General features: G+C 41.4%; 1 protein-coding gene across 1 annotated transcript in view; it reads left to right on the top strand.

Annotated features, from left to right (window-relative positions):
- The window catches only part of tprn (taperin), a 70,424-nt gene extending 51,723 nt beyond the window's left edge, over positions 1-18,701 (top strand). The window contains exons 2-4 of the mRNA XM_063073866.1: positions 5,488-5,689; positions 11,889-12,016; positions 13,551-18,701. Coding sequence (XP_062929936.1) covers positions 5,488-5,689; positions 11,889-12,016; positions 13,551-13,613 — 393 coding nt within the window. The 3' untranslated portion in view covers positions 13,614-18,701. The remainder of the gene's footprint in view (positions 1-5,487; positions 5,690-11,888; positions 12,017-13,550) is intronic.
- The last annotated feature ends 2,229 nt before the right edge of the window (positions 18,702-20,930 follow it).

Genomic DNA, 20,930 nt, shown 5'->3' with positions numbered 1-20,930 from the left:
TACAACTATACACCGTGTTCAGTGTTGTGGAAAGGGTAAGTACCACAGACTGTAGTGCTCCTCCGACAGCACCCCTTCACCCTCCCAACGACTGCTTTGTGTGAAGTTCTACGTTAATGAGGTGGAACAGAGCAAGGGAATATACACTGAGCGGGGGGGCGGGGGGTGGGGGGATATGGAGTGGCATGGAGGGAGGATATGGGGTGGTGCAGAGGAATAGAGTGCATGTCCAGAGATATGTGTCGACAAGTTGGTTTAAAAAGGCAAATTGGATGCTGTCCTTTATTAGCATGGAACTTGTCTATTTTCTTACACTACACCATTTCACTCTATTGGCTCTCAGAGCAATTCACTAATCCTATTTCCCACTAGTTTTCTGTGTCATCTGTACACTCCATTCAGCCTCTCAACTACACACTACACTCGTCTTTGAGATGTGGGAGGAAGCTGGAGTCGCAGTGAGCTGGCAGACGATACGAGGCAGCAGATATACATTGCTGCACCACCAAGCTGTGGGTTATGTTGGAACTGTAAATAAAGGTTTGAGTACTTTATCTTGCTTAATTACAGGAGAGATGTGATGGCACTGATTAAAGTGCAAAAACAATTTGAGGCTTTTGCCAGGGTTGAAAATCTGTAGCCACGAAGAAGGATTGGCAGGGTTGTAATGTTTTCTTTGGAGGCTGAGGGGAGATGTAATAGTTTAACATCATGACAAGCTAGGAAAAGTGAGTAAGGATCTATTTTCCTTTAGCAGAGGTATCAAACTGAGGGGAAAGTAAATGGTAGGGTTATAGGGGTCTAGAGTTCTCTGCTTGAAAGGGTGGAAGAGGTAGAAACTCTCACCATATTTAAAAAGTTTACATTCAGAGCTGTGACCAACCCAAAAAGACTACACGCAGAACTAGTGCTAGAAAGTGGGATCAGTTATGTAGCTCTGTCCAGTACCTATGATGGCCTGAATGGACTCCTCCTGTATTATAGGTTTTCCGTGAATAGTGAAAGATCATTGAACTGAAAAGCTTCTCTCTACACCCCCCACCCCCGCTGTACCCTTGCGTTCTCTGAACTACCGAGTATTCCATCATTGTGTATCTTACTGCAGAAATCTGAAATATTTTGCTTTTCCCAGTTTTTTACCCTAGTTGGTGAGGTGTAAAGAATTTTATTTGAATGCTCAATGAAAAGTGCAGAGCCGCCAACACACAGAGGTGAAAATCAATGAAGTATTAAGAGATAAAGTGCTTACGACAGCACAGCAATCCATTCTAAAAAGATGAGAATTGTGTGAATTTTGTTTTAAAAATCTAGCTGTTCTCAATTTCCTCTCATGAGAACAGGAAATGTTTGCCCCACTAAGTCAGGAAGCTTGACTCATTTCCTCGTTGTCCACCCTGAGTTATCACTGAACTTTTCTACGTCAGCTTTATGTGCAACTCTTTCAAGTTCATTGACATTTGCCTCCCTCTAATCTGAGAGTGAGGCTGTGGTAGGGAAGGCACTTTAAAACAAAAATCTTTGTTAACTAATTTGCCTTTAAAACCTCTATAAGGAATTTAGAGGAATTATTCTTAATAGACCTCTCCCCTCCAGTTCTATCCGCTAATAGTACTTGTACCCCAGGAGTCAACTGGGAGAATATCTGAATGGGCAAGAACAATGGAGAAGGTATGGAAGCAGGTGCACAAATGATTAAAGTGACATGCAAGAGAGTTTCCTTTATGAACCATATGAGAGGGACAGTGTGTGCTATGGAATAGGACACATCTCCCTAAAGTGGTAATCAGTGACCACTGTGCCTGTTCCATCCTGCTGACTCGACAATGTGTTGTGGAGGCTGTGGGCCACTTGAAGACCTGAACTAAGGACATGAATCCCTCTCACTAGCTTCGTCCCAGGAATCTAATGCCAGCTTGCGGGCAGAGACTTGGGGACCAGAAATTCATGGCTTACTTAGGGCCCAACTTGAGATCCAGCCATAAGTGAAGATGTCCTGTACTGGTCCACTGTTGCTCTACAACAATGGGATGGAATATTTGTAGATACAGAACTACCAGTTCACGTAACCTATATTAACCATTTTTTAAGAGCTATTGCAAGGAAAATGGAGGTCAAGATATTTTGAATTACCAACCCAAAGCTGACTCAGTTTAGAGAGGAAAATGTACATGAAATTGAAACATTTGCACTGATGTACTTCAGCGATACTTCAGCATGGGCAAAGAGGAAATGAGTCAAGCTTCCTGACTTAGAGGGCAGGTATCTCCAGCTCTCATGAGAGGAAGGTATGAACTGCTAGATGCTAGATTTTTAAACAAAAACATAATATATTTTTGACTGCCTGGGAGTGTTACCTGAAGCATTTTCCTCCGAATTTTGAGTTTACTGCTACCTCAGAGTGTTGGTGACTTTGCCCTCCACTTGCCCCACACTCAGCCTGTGACCTCCCCTCCCCCCCTCCACCGGTTACATTATTTATGCTGGTTGGTGCAAAGATCTCTTTTGTCCCAGCCTTGCCAGACTGGCTGTGCCACAGCCTGATAAGGAAACACCAGCGCCTTTGAATGAAAAATCCTGCAAAAGCGGATGCAGCCCAGTCCATCACGGGCAAAGCACATCTACACAGAGTGCTATTGCAGGAAGGTAGCGTCCATCATCAGAGACACACCCCACCACCCAAGTCATGCTCTCTTCTCGCTGCTGCCATCAGGAAGAAGGTACAGGAGCCTCAGGACTCACACCACCAGGTTCAGGAACAGTTATTACCCCTCAACTATCTTGGACCAGTGGGGATAAATTCACTCAATTTCACTTGCCCCATCAGTTACCGCAACCTATGAACTCACTTCCAAGGACTTTTCATCTTATGTTCTCAATATTTATTGCTTACTCATTTATTATTATTATTACTTTTTGTATTTGCTCTGTTTATTGTCTTTTGCACACTGATTGAACACCCAGTTGGCGCAGTCTTTCATTGATTCTGTTATGAATTTATTGAGTATGCCTGCAAGTAACAGAATCTCAGAGTTAAATATGTTAGCATATACTGTATGGCAAGTCAAGTCGCTTTTTATTGTCATTTTGACCATAAACTGCTGGTACAGTACACAGTAAAAACGAAACAATGTTCCTCCAGGACCATGGTGCTACATGTACTTTGATGATAAATTTACTTTGAACTCTGAATTCAGGCTGCAGGTTTTAGTCAGTCTCTCACTGCAGTCTTGGTCTGCTTCCTAGTTAAAGATGGTGATGGACGAAGTATAAGAATATTTAAAAGAACTGAGTGAAATTGGGCTTCTTGGAGGAAAGTGGCACTGAGATAAAACATCTGGCTTTCTGAGCAGGCGCAAGTACTAAAGTCACTTGCTGCATCTGCTTATTGTTTATGTTCTTGTGTTCCTATTTCTTGTCCATTCCCAACCCTGCCCCAAACCACCATTTCCTTGTTGATCATGAATGCTACATATTTTAATACAGCTTGATTTCATTTCTCAGCTGCTTTGTATATCGCCTTTGTTTTCCTCATTTTCATATTGCACATTGTATACTTGCTTTCAGCAGGACCAAGACCTCAGTTTCCCTTTGTGCCTGGCACAACTGTGTATAATCTTTTGACATTCGAAGGAGTCCAGTTTTGTGATCTTTCTGTACATTTGTGTGAGGATGTGGTCTGAGCTCTCATTGTCTCTGAATGCTCCCCACACCCTGGTCGCAAGTAGCAGTTTCTAGTCCATACCTGCTACATCTCATCTTTGTACTCTTGCCTATCCGTGCTAAATTTAACTCAATTCCAATCATTACCACTGAAGTTATCTCTCATCGATAACACCTACAGCTAGCTGTACAGCTTCCGTTTGCAAGTCTAGATCTGTTACCTGTCTTGTCGAGCTTGCCATGTACTGGATAAAAATGTTTTCAATATATTTTTAGAACTCTTGACATTCAGCGGGTTCAGTTTTCTGATCTTTCTGTATATCCGTGTGAACATGTATTGATAATATCTTGGTTGATAACTATTGGTGCAATTGAAGTTCCTGACTGGTATTCCTCTTTTAGCTTCTCATAAGTACACTATTGTCTTGCTCTCACGGTTGGGAATGATTGTACTTTCCCAGTCATATGATTGCTGGAGCACCTTTGATACCAAGGCTTGGCCCTGGCTGTATTCCCTAAAGGAAGTATCACCCTTGCAGGATTCAGATCTGAATATGGTTTAGTGAATGAGTCACAACTGGGGAATTTCTAGATTACCTACCTGGTCCTATTGCCCCTCAATCCATTACTCACTCTTGTAGCTCTCAGCCTCATGGATGTACTCGTGTCTGGGGCTGGAATTCCAGCTGACGATGCTCCCTGTATGTGTATTGGTCAGAGTTCCCCTTGGCGTCATTTTTATCCAGCCTTCGTGCTGGACTGCCCAGCAACCCCGACAACCCCAATATAACCCTAACTTTATCACAGGACAATTTACAACGACCAGTTAACCAAACTGGTTTGTGGGAGCACAGCAGAGGACCTGGAGAAACCCCACACATTCCACAGGGAGACTCCTCACAGAGGATGCCGGAACTCTTGACACTCTGAGCTGTGGTGGTGTCGCGCTCCACCTTGCCTTTATTTATTATTAAATAAATACAGTGCTCTCTTACTATTAAATAAGCTTATCATAAGTGATATTAAGACTTGACATTGATCTGTAAAAGAAGGAAGAAAAGCGATTATACTCACTGTAGTTAATTTTCCTCAGCTGGTGTCAATTTAAAATGTATTTTTCTTGCCTCTTCCTTCACACTTGCACACCCTTGGCTCATGGCTGTCTGATTATTTTTTAATGTGCCCAGTGCAAGTTGTTTAATGAATCAAGTTCTATCTTCTCCTTTGACTGTTTAATCTATTATCCTAACGACTGGAAATCAAATCTCTGAGTTCTGGCCTGCTGGCAGTCTGTGGGCAGTTCTCAAGGTGCTGGCTCCTAGCTCTTTGTGCTCTTCTCATTTCTCCTGTGTTCTGACTGACGGCTCGCTTACGTTCAGCTCTTGTCATCCCACACTGTTTCTTTATGCCAAGTGCTTGTTCTCCATCGCTGCCTTGTGTCCCTATCACTAACAGCTCCTGTTTTCTTCCGCCTCCCCCAGCTGCTTTCTGTCTCATCACTTCTCTCTGTCCCGTTGTCTCCCACTCTCTCTCTCTCTCTCTCGCCCTTTACACCACTAGCATTTATGACAGCAACGGAGGCCCATCTCTGGCTTCTTTCATTGCATCCGTAGCTTCCAGTCTCCCATTCGCCTTTCCTCTATTTACACTCCTACCACTTGTACTCTTCACCTTCTCCCTTCACCTACCATTACTTCCCACCTCTCACTGCAGTACCAGTCAAAGCCTTTTACTAAGTAGATTAAAACTGAGCTTCTACTGTGGAGGAAGGCTGAAGTTCACGCCTGGTTTAATCGCCTGCCCTCTCTTCCTGTTACCTTTTTACAGATGAAGATTTCTTTCAATGATTCTAGTCTGCACACAACATTTGAGTACCCCTCTGAGAACTCGCTTATTCAAGAGGAGGAATCTGAAGTGAGTGAAGACGATGAAGAGGAGCAGCTCTCGATGAGCAGCTTTCCACGTCCCAGCTACACCAGCTCTCCCACGTCTGTGAGCAGCCCCATTCGGACCAACAGTGTGGCCTCAGGTACGTGTCATCGGACTCCTGCACTAGAGTTTCTGATCACAAATGAAACCTTTCCACTCAAAGGGTCTGTCTCACTGCAGAAAACGATGAGAATGAAGTGGTGAGTTGGCAGTTCATCCTGTGTACTCGTCACTGAGTTATAAGGTGGCGCACAGTAGAGAAGTTGGGCAGTAATTTGGTATTTTCCAGCAGAGAATCCACAGGGAAGGCTGTTTTAAGTCACTTTGTTGCATTCAAATAGCTTTGATTTGAAATCAAATCAAAGTAGCAGGCAATTGACCTTGTGCAGTCTTGAACTGATAAACTCTCAGAGAGATACCACATGGAATGGGTCTTTTGGACCACTGTCAACCATCATTAATCCCAGTTTTTCCTTCCACATGTCTGTTATCACCCTCCAGATTCTACCCACACACCGAGGGCAATATAACATGAGATACAAGAGCAGAATAAGGCCATTTGGCCCATTGGATCCATTTTCCCTCTCAGCCCCAATCTCCTGTCTTCTCCCCGTTTCCTGACTGATCAACTTCTACCTTAAACATACCCAATGATTTAGCCTCCACAGCAGCCTGTGGCCATGAATTCCACATATTTACCACTCACTGGCTAAAGAATTTCCTCCTCATCTCCATTCTAAAAGGGCATCCTTCTATTCTGAAGCTCTGTCGTCTGGTCTTGGACTCTTCCATCCTCTCCATATCCACTGTATCGAGGCCTTTCAACATTTGATAAATTTCAATTAGGTCACCCCTCATTCTTCTGAATTCCAGTGAATACAGGACCACAGCCATCAGAGGCTCTTCATTTGACAAATCTTTCAATCCTGAGATCACTTTCGTGAACCTCCTTTGAATTCTTTCCAATGTCAGTACATCATTTTGTAGATAAGGGGCCCAAACCTGCTCAGGATACTCCAAGTGAAGCCTCACCAGTGCTTTATAAAACTTCGACATTACATCCTTGCTTTTATATTTTAGTCCTCTTGAAATGAATGCTAACATTGCAATTGCCTTCCTCACCACAGACTCAACCTGCAAATGAGCCTTCAGGAAATCCTGTCCCGGTCCCTTTGCATCTCTGATTTTTATATTTTCTCTCATTTAGAAAATAGTTTACCCTTTTATTTCTTCTACGAAAGTGCATGACCATTGTTGTAGCGTGGATGAAATCACCAGATAGACAGAGCTACTGGTAGATACAAAGCAGCTTCTTTATTCGACACAAGGTACAGGCAGAGACATTTTCAGTGGAAAGGTCTGCTAGCCCAATGTGGGCTTGATATTTATATACTAAACACAAAGGCAATCGCTACTTAAAGTTACAGACAATGCTTCCTTTTGAAGCTACATACAAAACATCACACCTGACTTCATCCTTTCCTTCCGATGCCAACATGTCTGGGTTGGTATCCACAGCCTTTAGGAATGCAAGTTAAATCCACAATACATTTATTTGGCATTTTACGTGCTAACATAGAAGACAATTCATATCTATGAAGTATAGATAACGCTGTCTTCGAAACTACCTGTAAACTTCATCCCAGAGGCGTCAGCAGTGTCTGGTAGTCACAGCTTTTCGGAAATGCATTGTTACAAATGAACTCAATCCACAGTACTTTGTCAAATAGAAGACCGGTGGCCAGAGTCATTTAAGTGTAAACGAATAATCTACCCAAAACTCACTCTAACAACCATACACTTTACCATACTGCATTTTATTTGCCACTACTTTGCCCATTCTCCTAATCTAAGTACTTCAGTAGCCTCTCTACTTCCTCAAAGCTCTGAACACCACTGGTTACCAGCAGCCAACCAGAAAAGACTCCCTTTATTCTCACCGTTTGCTGCCTGCCAGTTCAGCCAGCTTTATCCATGCTAGTATCTTTCCTGTAAAACCATGGGCTCTTCATGTGTGGCATCTTGTCGAAGGCATTTTGAAAATCCAAGTATACGGGATCCACTGATTGCTCTTTGTCTATCCAGCTTGTTATCGAAGAATTCCAACAGATTTGTCAGGCAAGATTTTCCCTTGAGGATACCGTGCTGGCTACTGTCCATTTTATCATGTCCCTCCAAGTACCCTGAAACCACATCCTTAACAATAGACTCCAACACCTTCCCAATCACTGTGGTCAGACTAACTAGCTTGTAATTTTCTTTTCTTGAAGAGTGGAGTGACATTTACAATTTTCCATTCCTCTGGAACCATGCCAGAATCAATTGATTCTTGAAAGATCATTACTAATGCTTCCACATACTCTTCAGTCACCTCTTTCAGAGGATTTCCATCTGGTCCAGGTGACTTATCAGACCTTTCAATTTCCCGAGAATCTTCTCCATAGTAATAGTAACTTTACATACTTCTGCTCCCTGACACTCTTGAACTTCTGGTGTACTGCTAGTTCTTTCCACAATGAAGAATGATGCAAAATGCTTATTCAGTTTGTCCGCCATTTCCTTGTTCCCCACGACTATCTATCCAGCATTATTTCCCAGTGGTCTGATATCCACTCTCGCCTCTCTTTTACACTTCATGTATCTGAAGAAACTTTTGGTATCCTCCTTAATATTATTGGTTAGCTTACTTTTGTATTCAATCTTTTCTTTCTTAATGACAATTTTTAGTTGCATTCTGTTAGTTTTTAAAAGCTTCCTCTACAGTAGACAATTAAACTACCAGCCCATGTGTTTTTTGAACATGGGAGGAAACTGGAGAAGACCTAGATGATCACTAGGGGAACAAGCAAACTCCACAGAAACAGCACCCGAGGTCGGGGTTACAGCTGGGCCTCTGGCACTGTGAGGTAGCAGCTATACTGTGCAGCGTGTTGCTCACCTTTAGCACAGACCTCACCTCAATCCCATTTGTTTTAGTAATCAGGATTGATTGAGGGACATGTACAGAACAGTCATTCTAGTGCTGGAAGAGTGGGGAGATAAAACCCACATCTTCTGTTCCCTTCACAAAACTAGGCTGGGGAGCAGGGAGTCTCTTGTGGGAAGTTGCTGATACAACAACGCTAGGACTGCTGCTTGGATCTAGAATAAATCAGGAACTTTCAGAATCGGGTTCGATATCACTGGCACATGTTGGGATACAATACATGAAAATACTGAAAAAAAAAAACAAAATTACAGAGAGCATATATTAAAATAGGTAAATTAAAATACGTAGTGCAAAAACAGAAACCAAAAAGAAATAGAGAGGTAGTGTTCTCATGGGGTCAAGCCCATTTAGAAATTGGATGGCAGAGGGGAAGGAGCTGTTTCTGAATCGCTGAGTGTGTGTGTGCCTTCAGGCGTCTGTACCTCTCTCCTGATGGTAACAGTGAGAAGAGGGCATGTCCTGGGTGGTGGGGGTCCTTAATGATGGATGCCGCCTTTCTGAGGCAACGCTCCTTAAAGACATCTTTGATACTATGGCGGCTTGTATCCATGATGGAGCTGACTAATTTTAAAACTTTCTGCAGCTTGCTTCGATCTTGTGCAGTAGCCCCCCACCCCCCCCCCACATACCAGGTGGTGAGGCAGCCAGTCAGAATGTTCTCCACAGTACATCTGCAGAAGTTTTCAAATGTTAGAAGACAAACTAAATCTCCTCAAACTCATAATGAAATATAGCCACTGTCTTGCCTTCTTTATAGCTGCTTCGATATGTTAGGACCAGGTTAAGTCCTCAGAGATCTTGACACCGAGGAACTTGAAATTGCTCACTCTCTCCACGTTTGATGTCTCTGTGAGGATTGATTTGCATTTCCTCGTTTTACCCTCTTTGAAGTCCACAATCAGCTCTTTGGTCTTACTAACGCTGAACGCAAGGTTCAGGAAGCAAATCATGGGTGAGGCATTGCCTGAATATGATCTGATGTTGCCCAGAAAGGTTCAGTCAATAATTTACAAAATTAGACAAGTTTATGCAATAAAATTAAATAGGTGTAAGTGGGGCAAAGTAATTACTGGCTTTTATGGATGGAAGTGTGTTTGCTGGGGGAATTTCTGTTCACATTGCAACAGGAACCATTTCACTTTAAGCCACTCTGGTTCTTCATTTTGCTTAGAAGTTGACAGTTATTTTATTGGGCACTAATCTTGAGAATTGAACTAATAATCCAGAGGGAAGAGCTCAGATCACATTGGAACTTAAACTCTGTTAGTTAAATCAATTTGGATTACACTATACTATTGTAAACTTCCTAGTTTGATAACATCCTGTAGAAAAGAAAATAAGCCAAGTACAGATGTATTTTTCTTCTTTGTATATAGCTGAATATCTGTCTTCATGATGAATGTTCCTTCAGACCAATGGCGAAGGTCCATTTGAGACCTAGCTGGCTTTGTTCCAGGCAGAACTGGAGAAACAGCGTCATCTGGTGGCTATAGTTGGGTACTGCAGGTTATTTTTTAAATACAATGGATTCCAGATAATTGGGCCATCAGTTAATCGGGGCAGCTGCTTATTTGGGACAACTTGGAGGACAAGACTTAATTGTGAAAATAGAAGGGACTCCCAACTTGTATGTAGGCATTATCCCGCTTAACTGGGATGGGAGACTGTTGCTGAACAGTTTCAAACTAACATCAGTCACTTAGACTTTATGACTGTTAGACACTGTGCTTAGAGCAAGTAGCTTTAAAAAGTGTCAGTTGTGTGTGTTTGTGTTCAAAAAGTAGTGATTTTTTTTGTCACTAATGATGAGAAATAAGCAGTAAGACAATGCAAAACTGTTTAGCTCAGTGTAGTTTCAAGCATTTAGACTTAGATGTTCAAAATGGCTGGGAGTGAACAAATTAGGAACTACTGAGAACTTGAAGGTATTGATAATCATCTTGAATGTCACAATGAAAATTAAGACTGTCTAAAGCATTAAGTGAAGGCAGCCCATTATCTGCACTTGGTGTCTGTGCTGATTTTGTTCGTTTAAAGTCAATCAAAGAATGTGGTGGCATACACTGGATGAATTTGTCCATCAATAACTGTTAGGAACTAATGCAGTTTTATAGTACTGTATTGGTAGTGTTCTAATTTGTTCTGTATTTCATTTAAATATATTATTTGTTACTGGGTTAAATGGAAATTAGCTTTTTTATACTCTTTTAATTATTTCCATGAAACTTTGGCTAATTGGGGCAGACACTCAATTGGGCCATAATGTTCTGGTCCCGCTGTGTCCCAGTTAACTGGAATCCACTGTACACAAAACTAGTTATCTTCAAAATTTAAAAAGCAAATGGAAAGAAGAACAATGAATTAAAAAAATGAAATAGAAGCCTTATCTGAGCTATTTTGGTGGTAGATTATTGATTACAATGCACCAGAAGACAGCTCTTGATAATAAACATTATGGTCAGCACAGGATGGAGATGAGAGTGAGGTTCTCTAAGAATAAAAATTAAATCACGGCAGATACCATGAAAGAGGAAGTAATGTTATTATGACTGACAAAAGACACAGGTACACTACATCATGCTTTCTAGATCATATGGTTAATTCAGCAGAAGGTGATCAATTGAGGGCCAGCATTGGGCTGGATGGTGAGGCTAAATGTAGGAAAGCAGGAGTTATTTGAATAGGTTATCAATGGGGTTATTTGGTCTTTCAGTTCCACTGTTCAGTACAATCACGGCTGATGCTGTATCCAGATACCACACTCCTGCTCCCTCTTACCTCCACCTCCCCTCCCGACGGCTTCTGCATCTAGAAATCGCTCTGCCTCGAGTACTTTCAGCAAATTGGCCTCCGCTGTCTTTTGGTCGAGAATACTGTTTCTCCTCTTTAGTTAGAAATCTTAAAATGTTTAACTTTCTTCTAAAATAGGTAGTAAAAGTTAGTATTATTGTTTGATATCACCTGTAGTAGTCACAGAAAGTACATGTTGAAGGACAGAAAAGACATTTGATGTACTTGCTGCCTTCTGATGGGTGAGAGACTGACATTAATACATGGTCTGAATCACTTTTTGAACTTCCATACAATTTCAGTTCCGCTGTTTTCCTCGAGGTTTTGCAGTGTTTCACGCAGCTTCCAGTCAATGGATGTGTACTCTGATCTTATCTCACCCACTGTACAGGATAATTTAAAACAAACTTAGTGATTTGATATTTCACTGTTTATGATCTGATAAGATAACAATCTTAAAGATAACAATTCCTTTCTCTTCTTCCCTTTCCTGCCACTCACCCTCCCACCTTTGATGCAGCCTTGTCGAACTACACGCCTAAACACACGATGCCATTCGATACATGGCAGGAGCAGAAGATGAACAAAACTTTGTCCAGTGGGGACAGCTTGCTGCAGAAAAACGAATCCGTGACAGAGGACAACATGGTGAGTTAGTTATGGAATTAATGGCTGCTGGTTGATGTGGAACATAAGCCATAGATTCAACAAGTGAGAGCCATAATGTTGACAGGAAAACTATAGTCACATGTATTCTGCAGCGTAACATGGGGTGACAACCAGTTCTAAACTTTGAGATGATTAACACATCAGGACCTCCTCCCTGTTCCCTCGTAAGGGACTAACATGATCTTTTCCGAATTTAAAGAAGATAATTCAGGATTATTCCCCAAGACGCAAGTTAATTGCTTTAAAGGATAAACTATCCAGAGAAATAAAGAAGAAAGCTGAAAGACATGAGAATTAGGGTTCCATTTTATACAATACAGGCACCTGAACTGAAGTAAAGTCCTTTTGAAAAGAGCAAATGGGGTTGTAGAAAGGATGGTAAGCCAATGTAGGTGGGAGAGGGATTGTTGACTGTTATTGGTTACCTAAATAAGAGGTGCATGCACTAGAAATGGATGAGCTGGCCGTCACAGAACTGGACTGAAGCTGGGAATGAGATGTATCTGGGGAAAGGAAGACGAGTGATAAAACTGCAGTAGTGAAAGGAGCTTTAATAATTTTAATTTGACATGAACTGGGAGAACTAAAGAGTTTAGCGAGAAAGGGAAAAGGGAGTTGGGAAACAACAGTGCTTATAAGACCTGTGTGGAAGTCATGGGCACCTGTGCCATGTTACATACCTGGCTCCAGGTGAGCAGATGTCTTATGTAGACTTGAAATGGTGTTGAAGATTAAAGGAAGAATGTCATTGCTGTGGGTCCACTTTGGGTGCTGTTTGGAGAATACCAGATACAAGCAGCTCAAGAAATTCATGGATTAAAATCTTATGAATTATTAAATGAAAATACACAAATTGATGTCAAGCTAATGAACTTTTGACAAAAGGATTGTGTGGGGAGATGTCCTTATTTCTTCAGGCACTTCCTACCGCTGTATGGGTGTCACTGTACCATTGGAAGGGACTGGAACCAGGATCCCAGTGGACAGTGGGTACAAGGACTTGCAACTCAAAAATGGCATTTGGGAGAAGGCTGGGGAAGAGTGATATAAAGCACATGGCATTATGTGTAAAGATAAAATCAAATGATATAATAATGAAATAGCGATTATGCAAGTAAAACATAGAAGACTAATGATTTTGAGCTAATTTAAAATTCTGTTCCCTGAAAATGTGAGAGTAACTCGGATGAAGGCAATGACGAATATTTTCTTCACATTTGCTGATGATACAAAGTTAGGAAGTAGAGTTGGTAGTCGTGCAAGACGGTAAAAGTATAACAGGCCATAAAACTAATGGGCAGTGCTGGGAATGTGAGATCACTCATTGGATTGAAGTAACTAGGAAACAGAGAACGGAGGAAAATCTGCAAATAATGGAGATAGCACATGGGTATAAAAGAAAATGTAACAAGGGTAATATCATTTTATACTAACCTGTCTCTCTGCTCCTGTACAGTGCTATTTGTTGTTTAATGATGCCCAATACTCACTCTTGTTCCATTTTTATCCTCAGCTCACACCAGCAGACAGCAGCTCCCATTCGGATTACAGTAGTGAACCAGCGCTATACTTCTGATCAGAAGGAGTTGGGACCTAGAGATAGTAACAGTGCTTTTTTGGGACAACTTTGCCAGTAATGATTAGACTGGCAAATGCAGGCCACGTGCCATCTGAGATGTGGCCAGATGCTCTTCGAAAAGCTCACCCTCCCAATCGCAGTTCTGTGGGCCACACTTGCATGTCCCAGGACCAAGTTTAATTTCAAGAGAGACTCAATTTGCTTCCGTACATTCCTTCAGGTATCTCCTGTGCCTACAAGGAGACCCGTCTCCAGATTACATGTGAGACACAGCGGTGTTTATGTGGCAGCCTTGAGGCTCAGAGATTTTTTACCGACACACTGAGTTTGCTATGTTTGCACTTGCTCTTTAAGGGCTCTGACCTGTTTCTAAATCATTCCTGGAAACTGCCAGACAATGGACATTTGAAGCTTATTCTGAAAGATGCTGACTACTCAATTCCTCACTGGAGAGTTTCATTTTGTCTTGTCTTTTATGGCTTTGGCCACCTTTGTCTTTGAATATTGGGTACAGAACCTAGTTTGTGTTTTCAGCAGTTGCTTCCAGTTGTATTTGAGACTGCAATATCATGAAGTGTATATAATGAACCTTTTTGTCAGTAACTTCCATTGTGCCACAGGTTTAACCGATGGTGGTACTAGTCAAAGGGTTTGTCTGTTTTCATTTTTGTGCTTGTCTTTGAGTTTCCTTAATGATGTAATTAACCATCCTGGCATTTTTGACTTCTGACTGCCTCCTGGTGAGGTGTAGAGGCTGCGAGAGTGCCAAACCGCTTTGCATTTGAAAGTGGAATTTCTTTATGGAATGAGTTTAGTGCCATGTTTTTACTGGTTAGTTTGGGCAGTGGGAGAGAGTTGCTAAATTCAGAAGGGTTAAGAGTGGCGTTGAATTTTTCTGTACACCTGCTATTCCTCAGGAATTGAAAGTATGTTAATGCCTTGAGTGAGATATCAGATTTTTGAGAGGCTTCAAACAGTGATCAAGGACAAAGCTCTTCTCTCTTTGTGGATTCGTTTAAATCTGGATTACACGTTCTGTACCTGGCGTACAAAGGTCCTTGTAAATTGGACCTGATATCAGTGACTGCTAATGAGAGCAGAAGTGTTGGAATTGAAGCAGGAATCACTTCTAGGCTGCTTGTGGTATGATGCCACACCTAATTAAGGGATAATTTGTGTTGATTCGTGCAGACTTTCCTATACTAATAAAAAGAAATTTATTCCCAGATCTTACAAAAAATGACCCCCAATTGGGGGGAAAATGTGAGACCTGAAATTCTGTTTTACTCCTGTCTACTGAAATGGTCATGTGCACTGCTGTAATGGTGAAAGTCTGCAAGACATGCTGCTTTAGCCATTGCTTTGGAGGCTGCTGTTCTTTGAGCTTGAATGTGTCGGAGCTGGGAAGCAGTTAATGCCAATACCAATTCCAATGCTGCAGAAAGAAAAACGAATGACTTAGATGGATCTCCAGTTGTACTAGCTGAATTGTGTGTAGAAAGATATTTTACTTGTATTTGACATTAGCTGTGAGAGGAATGTTTAAAGGTGCCAGGCTGCATTAGTTCCATGCCAGTTTCCCAATTGTGCAAATAAGTATGTTTCTTAATTCATTGGGATTTGGGGCAATGAACCATGAGTGAGAATCCTCAAGACCTGGGTAACTTATCTTCGGTTTCCCGAGAATATGGAATGCAATTTAAAAAAAGTCTAGCCTATTACAGCTTCCTAATTATAATTAGGTTTAAAATGTTAGATGAGGAGTTGGAAATCGAGCACTTGTTGCAATTGCACTAGATTAGCCCTGATATTATCTGGTTCTCTGGTGGTCCATGAGGTAGATTCTTCATTCATGTTGAAATGTAAACTTGCAGAATGCACTCCTTTTTCCCTGGGTTTAAAGCCTGCTTGGGTTGAGGTGCTTGAAGAAACCTGTCTGGCAGCTTTATATTGAAGCTACTTTCAAGTACTCTCCCTGTTTTGTCCCCCCAAAGGTTTTTGGACAAAAGTCTGCGGTCTAAAAGCATTTGCAATTTTATTCATAGTTAAGGAGCCGTCTCCGTCAGGGTGGTGAATGAGAGCAAAGATCATCCACAGCTGGTCAGGGATGATGTAGAGGGGTAGGCATTGTTCTAATGCTGGTGTTAAGAGTTGAGGCAGTGTCATAATTGTGTAAAAGGATGTGTGAAATTATTATAAACTGACCTGCACTTTAATACCAAATTATCCGTTTTTGAGACTGTAGTCACTGTGCTTGTTTTCGTCTGAGGGTGGGTTTAACTGTGAGTGCTAGCCGACTGCCTGTTAATGTGTCAATTATTCAGATGCAGACATATATGAGGTAAGGCCTTTACTCATCCACCCTCTGCTTTTTTCCCACTCCCGCCCATGTTCTACTGTAATCCCATTGATCTGTGACACAAAATTAAAAAGAGAAGCACACTGGAAAATCTAAAAAAACATCGTCAGGAGAGGGAACCAGGCTAATCTTTTGGGTGGACTTTTGTGATCAAAACATTGTCGAGCAAAAGATTTCTACCTACACAATTGATATTTTTACTGTTTTAAATGCTAACAGCACACCTATATTGAATATATTCTACTTTTATTAATAGAGAGCTAGAGCTTCAGCTGACAGAATTTACATTACAGCTACACGTTTTTGATTGACAGTTCTGAGCACAAGGGCCCTACACCATCTGACCGATCTGAAGAATTTTTGAAGGAAATTAGCCATTTCTCTAAAGTCAACACTCCAAGTACTCTAAGACCAACTAACAGCATTCTTATTAGGAGAAGTTTATAGCTCTGGGTGAGTTGTAGGCATTTTATTCACATACAGTGTTTGAATAAAGAGCCTTCTGTGAGTTTTTTTGAGACAAATGAGCATGTCTGACAAAAAGGTTATCAAAGGAGGGATGAATTCTGTGTGCACATACAAAAAACACTTTGAAATTGCTTGGCAAGCCAGGGGAGTGCATCATCAGAGATCTGGATCCAGGGTGAAACTTGTTATTCCAAGAAATTCCATATGCACTATACAATTTTGCACTTAGAGACTGAACTGTAAGGAAGAAATGGAACTTGCCACCGTCCAGTCATAAGGCCAAATGTGTGCTCTTTTATTAACACTCACCTTTAATGCAAATGCTAAGAAAGCACGTTATATAAAAGAAAACACCTCAATTATGGACACAACAGTCTACTAGAGAAGAGTTTCTTTCATTATAGTTATATGCAATGCTTATTTTGATAGAAATTTTGTATTTTTGGTTGTAGATGTAATAATATAATGATTTATGATTTTCAGAGATGTGATTGGTTTAAAATAAAAAAATACACTGGCTATAGTATGTGTGTGAAAAGGCATCAAAAATCAATTTACCTTTAAATGTAGATAAAAACAGCAGGACACTACTTACTGCTGTCATTTGTTCTGACCTGTGGCTGATCAGTAACTGAACTTGACCATCTGAACTCTGCCTGACGTTTGGCTTAAGTCCGAGTGAAATATTAACAAGTGGTCCAAGACAAACACGTAGCAGGTAAGCTCATTGCCGCTCAGCCACTTCCAAGCTTCTGTAAGGCTCTGTCATGGTGCTCACGTAAGTACACTTCTAATTTGAAATTTTCTGCCTCAAAACATTCTTTCAGTCCCCGCCACCTGAACTTCTGCAACTTGGCTCTAACATTTGTCTTTTACCAGACCTCTTTACAAAAGGAAAACTCTTCATCAACCAGGATTCATTATTTTATATACTTAATGACACACCACTGGCCTATTACCTTCCTGGGGAGAAAAAACAGTCTCTCTACTGTCCTAATACTTCTCACGTCTCTATGAACTCCTTTTGAGTGGTCGGTGTATTAGTGGATTAAAAGTGGGACACGTGTTCAAACTCAGCAGAGTTTAATTTAGTGAATTAAATAAGCCCTTCATGAATATTTGGAGATATGTTTAAATAGGAATAAGGGTCTACAAACCAAGAACCTGACCTTTGCTTAGCTTACCTGTCCCACTGGCAGTCAGAGTGGCCCTGTGAAATTAGCTCCAATATAGACAAAGCAAGTTGATGCTGAATTTCCTCTGGTGCCCTGATGAATCAAACTCTTTCATATTGAACAACAAGGGCACAGGATATAATATTGGTGAAGGAGTCTGTTCATTGTGAAGAATATAACAATCAGGTGTGATCAGCAAGGGTTAAGAGAGCCAGCAGAAGGGGAGAAGCTAAGTTAATTAGCTTAACAGTGTGGAAGGTTGATCCTGACTAAGGTAGAGTTCTGTGAATCAATCACCCTCTCTGTTCTATCTAATGAGAGCAAATACAGTGACCTAATTTAAAAATCGAAGTAAAGGGAGATGCATCAATGGTTGTCACTATTGGAGGCTGATCATCCCAATTTGGGATATGTCTGCAGGAGTTCCTTAGGAAATTGTCCTAAGTCTAACATCTTCAGTTCCTCCTTCAATGAATTTCCCCACTTCTGACCCAATGTTGTAGGGATATTTTCTGAAGGTTGACAATGTTCAATTCTATTCACAACTTAACGTCCAAAACAGACATAACTGATAAGCAGAAAGCACCATTTACTATTCAAAAGTGCCAAGAAATTACCATCTTCAACCAGATGCCTAGATTTTTTTTTGGAAGCACTACTATTGTTAAGTCCACCACAGCAACATCTAGGGATTCCCAACCTGTGGTCCACAGACCCTCGGTTAATGGTAGGGGTCCATGGTATTAAAAGTGTTAGGACCCCCCCCCACCTGATCAAAGGGTTCACCATTGTCAAGAAACTCAACTGAGCGAGGTACGTAAGTTTGATGATGAGCAGGTTAGAGGCCGAGCATCTAACTGCAAGTAACTCGTATTCTTGACACCCTTAAACTTCTTCAAGGCTCAGGTCATGATTAAGTACTCCATTTGCCTGGGGAGAGTACAGCTCCAATGACATTCAAGCAACACTACACCATCCAGGACAAACCAGCCTGCTTGATTAGCACCCCAACACAACTTTGAATATGCATCCTCTTCACCACCATTGTACTATGACCCCAGGGTACACCAGTTACAACGTGCACTATAATTATGTGCCTAGACCACTTTAACAGCACCTCTCAAACCCACAACCTCAGTTAGAAAGGACAAGAACAGCAAGTGCATTAAAATGTCATTGTTTGTTCTCCAAGTTTACAGAATCCTGACTTGGAAATATATCACCAGTTCTTCATTGTTGAGTCCAGATAGTGAAATTCCCAAGCCAACAACATGTACCACAACCTCTAAAAGTTAGGGTGGGCTGTTAAGGCTGGTCATGTCTGTACTGTCCATGTTCCAAGGAGTAAATAAAAGAAAAGTTCAGCCAGCAAAAGTTTGGGGCCTTTCTATGTTGGAAAGCGAGGAATAAAAGGGCAGATGTTCTTGTGGTTGCAATGGAAATGAACCAAAGTTCAAAGTAAATTGATTATCAAAGTACATATGTCACTATATACAACCCTGAGATTCATTTTCTTGTGGGCATACTCAGTAAATCCAATAACCAATGAAAAACTGCACCAACGGGGCGAACAACCAGTGTGCAAAAGACAACAAGCTGTTGCTACCCAGGGAAAATGGGAGAGTATGTTGGTACACTTCTCTCTCTCCAGAGTTTTCTGAAGGGAAATGTCTGGTCGATACACAGAAAGTAACCATCTAGCTTTTCTGCAGCTCCCATGATTTTATTTACCTCTGTAAAGTTGCCCTTTAGCATCCTATTCTCCAAGGGAAAACATCTGCAGCCTATCCAGCCTCCTCATAATTCAAGACCTCTGGTCCGAGTGATACCCTTGTGAACCCTTTCTGCACCCTTTTTAGCTTCATGACATCCTTGCAATAGTTGGCCGACCAGAACTGTGCACAATACCAAGTACGGTGTCACCAATGATTTGTATTTTGTAACATGATGTCCCAACTCCAGTGCTCATTGCCCTGACCAATGACAGTAAGCATGCCAAGCACCACCTTCACCACTATCTCTATCTGTATTACCACTTTCAGCAATTATGTGCATATACTCCTAGCTCTCTTCTACAACACTCACTAGGGGCCTACCTTTTATGGCTTAAGCCCTGCCTTTGTTTAACTTATCAAAATTATGGAATCAATGGCCTTATGGCCAAGTTTGGATGATACAAAGATGGAGGGGAAGGAAGTGTTGAAGACGCAGGGAGTTGTGCAGAAGTATTTAGATTAGGAGAATGGGCAAAGAGGTGGCAGTTGGAATACAGTGCAAGGAAATGTATGGCCATGCATTTTGATAAATGGAATAAAGGTGCAGGCCATTTTCTAAATGGGGAGAGCATTCAGAAATCAGAGGTGCAAAGGGACTTGGGAATCTTCGTGCCAAATTGCCTAAAGGTTAATGTGCAGAGTTGAGTCAATGGTAAGGAAGGTAAATGTGATATAAGCATTAATTTCAAGATGACTAGAATATAAAATCAAAGATGTAATGCAGAGGCTTTATAAGGTATTGGTCAGACCCCACTTGGAACATTGAGAGCTGTTTAGGGCCCCTTATTAAGAAAGAATGTGCTGGCATTGGAAAGGGTCCGGACGAGGTTCATAAAAATGATACCAGGAATGAAAGAGGGGCATTTGATGGCTCTGGGTCTGTACTCACTGGAGTTTAGAAGAATGGGGGGAGGAGGGTGGTCTCATTGAAATGTATCAAATATTGAAAAGCCTAGGTAGAGTGGATGTGGGGAGGATGTTTCCTATAGTGGGGTTAGTCTAGGACTGGAGGAGACAGCCTCAGAATGCAAGCAAGGACGTCCCTTGAAACAAAGACAGTAGACAGAAATGTAGAGGAATTTCTTGAGCCAAAGGGTGGTGAATCTGTGAAATTCATTGCCACAGACAGATGTGGAGGCTATATCATGGGGTATATTTCAGAATCAGAATCATGTTTAATATCACTGACATGTCATATAATTTGTTGTTTTGCAGCAGTACAATGCAAAAGGTATAAAATATGAATTAGAATAAGAAGTAAATATTTTAAAATTAAATAAGTAGAGCAAAAATAGTGAGGTAGTGTTCATGGGTTGGTTCATTGTTCATGTAGAAATCTGTTGGAGGGAAAGAAGCTGTTCCTAAAATAATTAGTTTGTATTCAGGCTCCTCTAACTTCTCCGAGGATGTCCTGGATAATGGGGGGTCTTAATGGTAGATGCCACCTTTTTGAGTTATTGTGTTTTGAAGCTGCTCTCAATTCATGGGAGGCTAGTGCCCATGATGGGGCTGGCTCCACAGCTTTTCCAGTCCTGGT

This window comes from Mobula hypostoma, chromosome 21 (assembly GCF_963921235.1).
Source record: "Mobula hypostoma chromosome 21, sMobHyp1.1, whole genome shotgun sequence".
NCBI classification, from domain to species: Eukaryota; Metazoa; Chordata; class Chondrichthyes; order Myliobatiformes; family Myliobatidae; genus Mobula; species Mobula hypostoma.
Note: the sequence above shows the minus strand (reverse complement) of the source record. Positions and strands in the feature narration are given on the sequence as shown.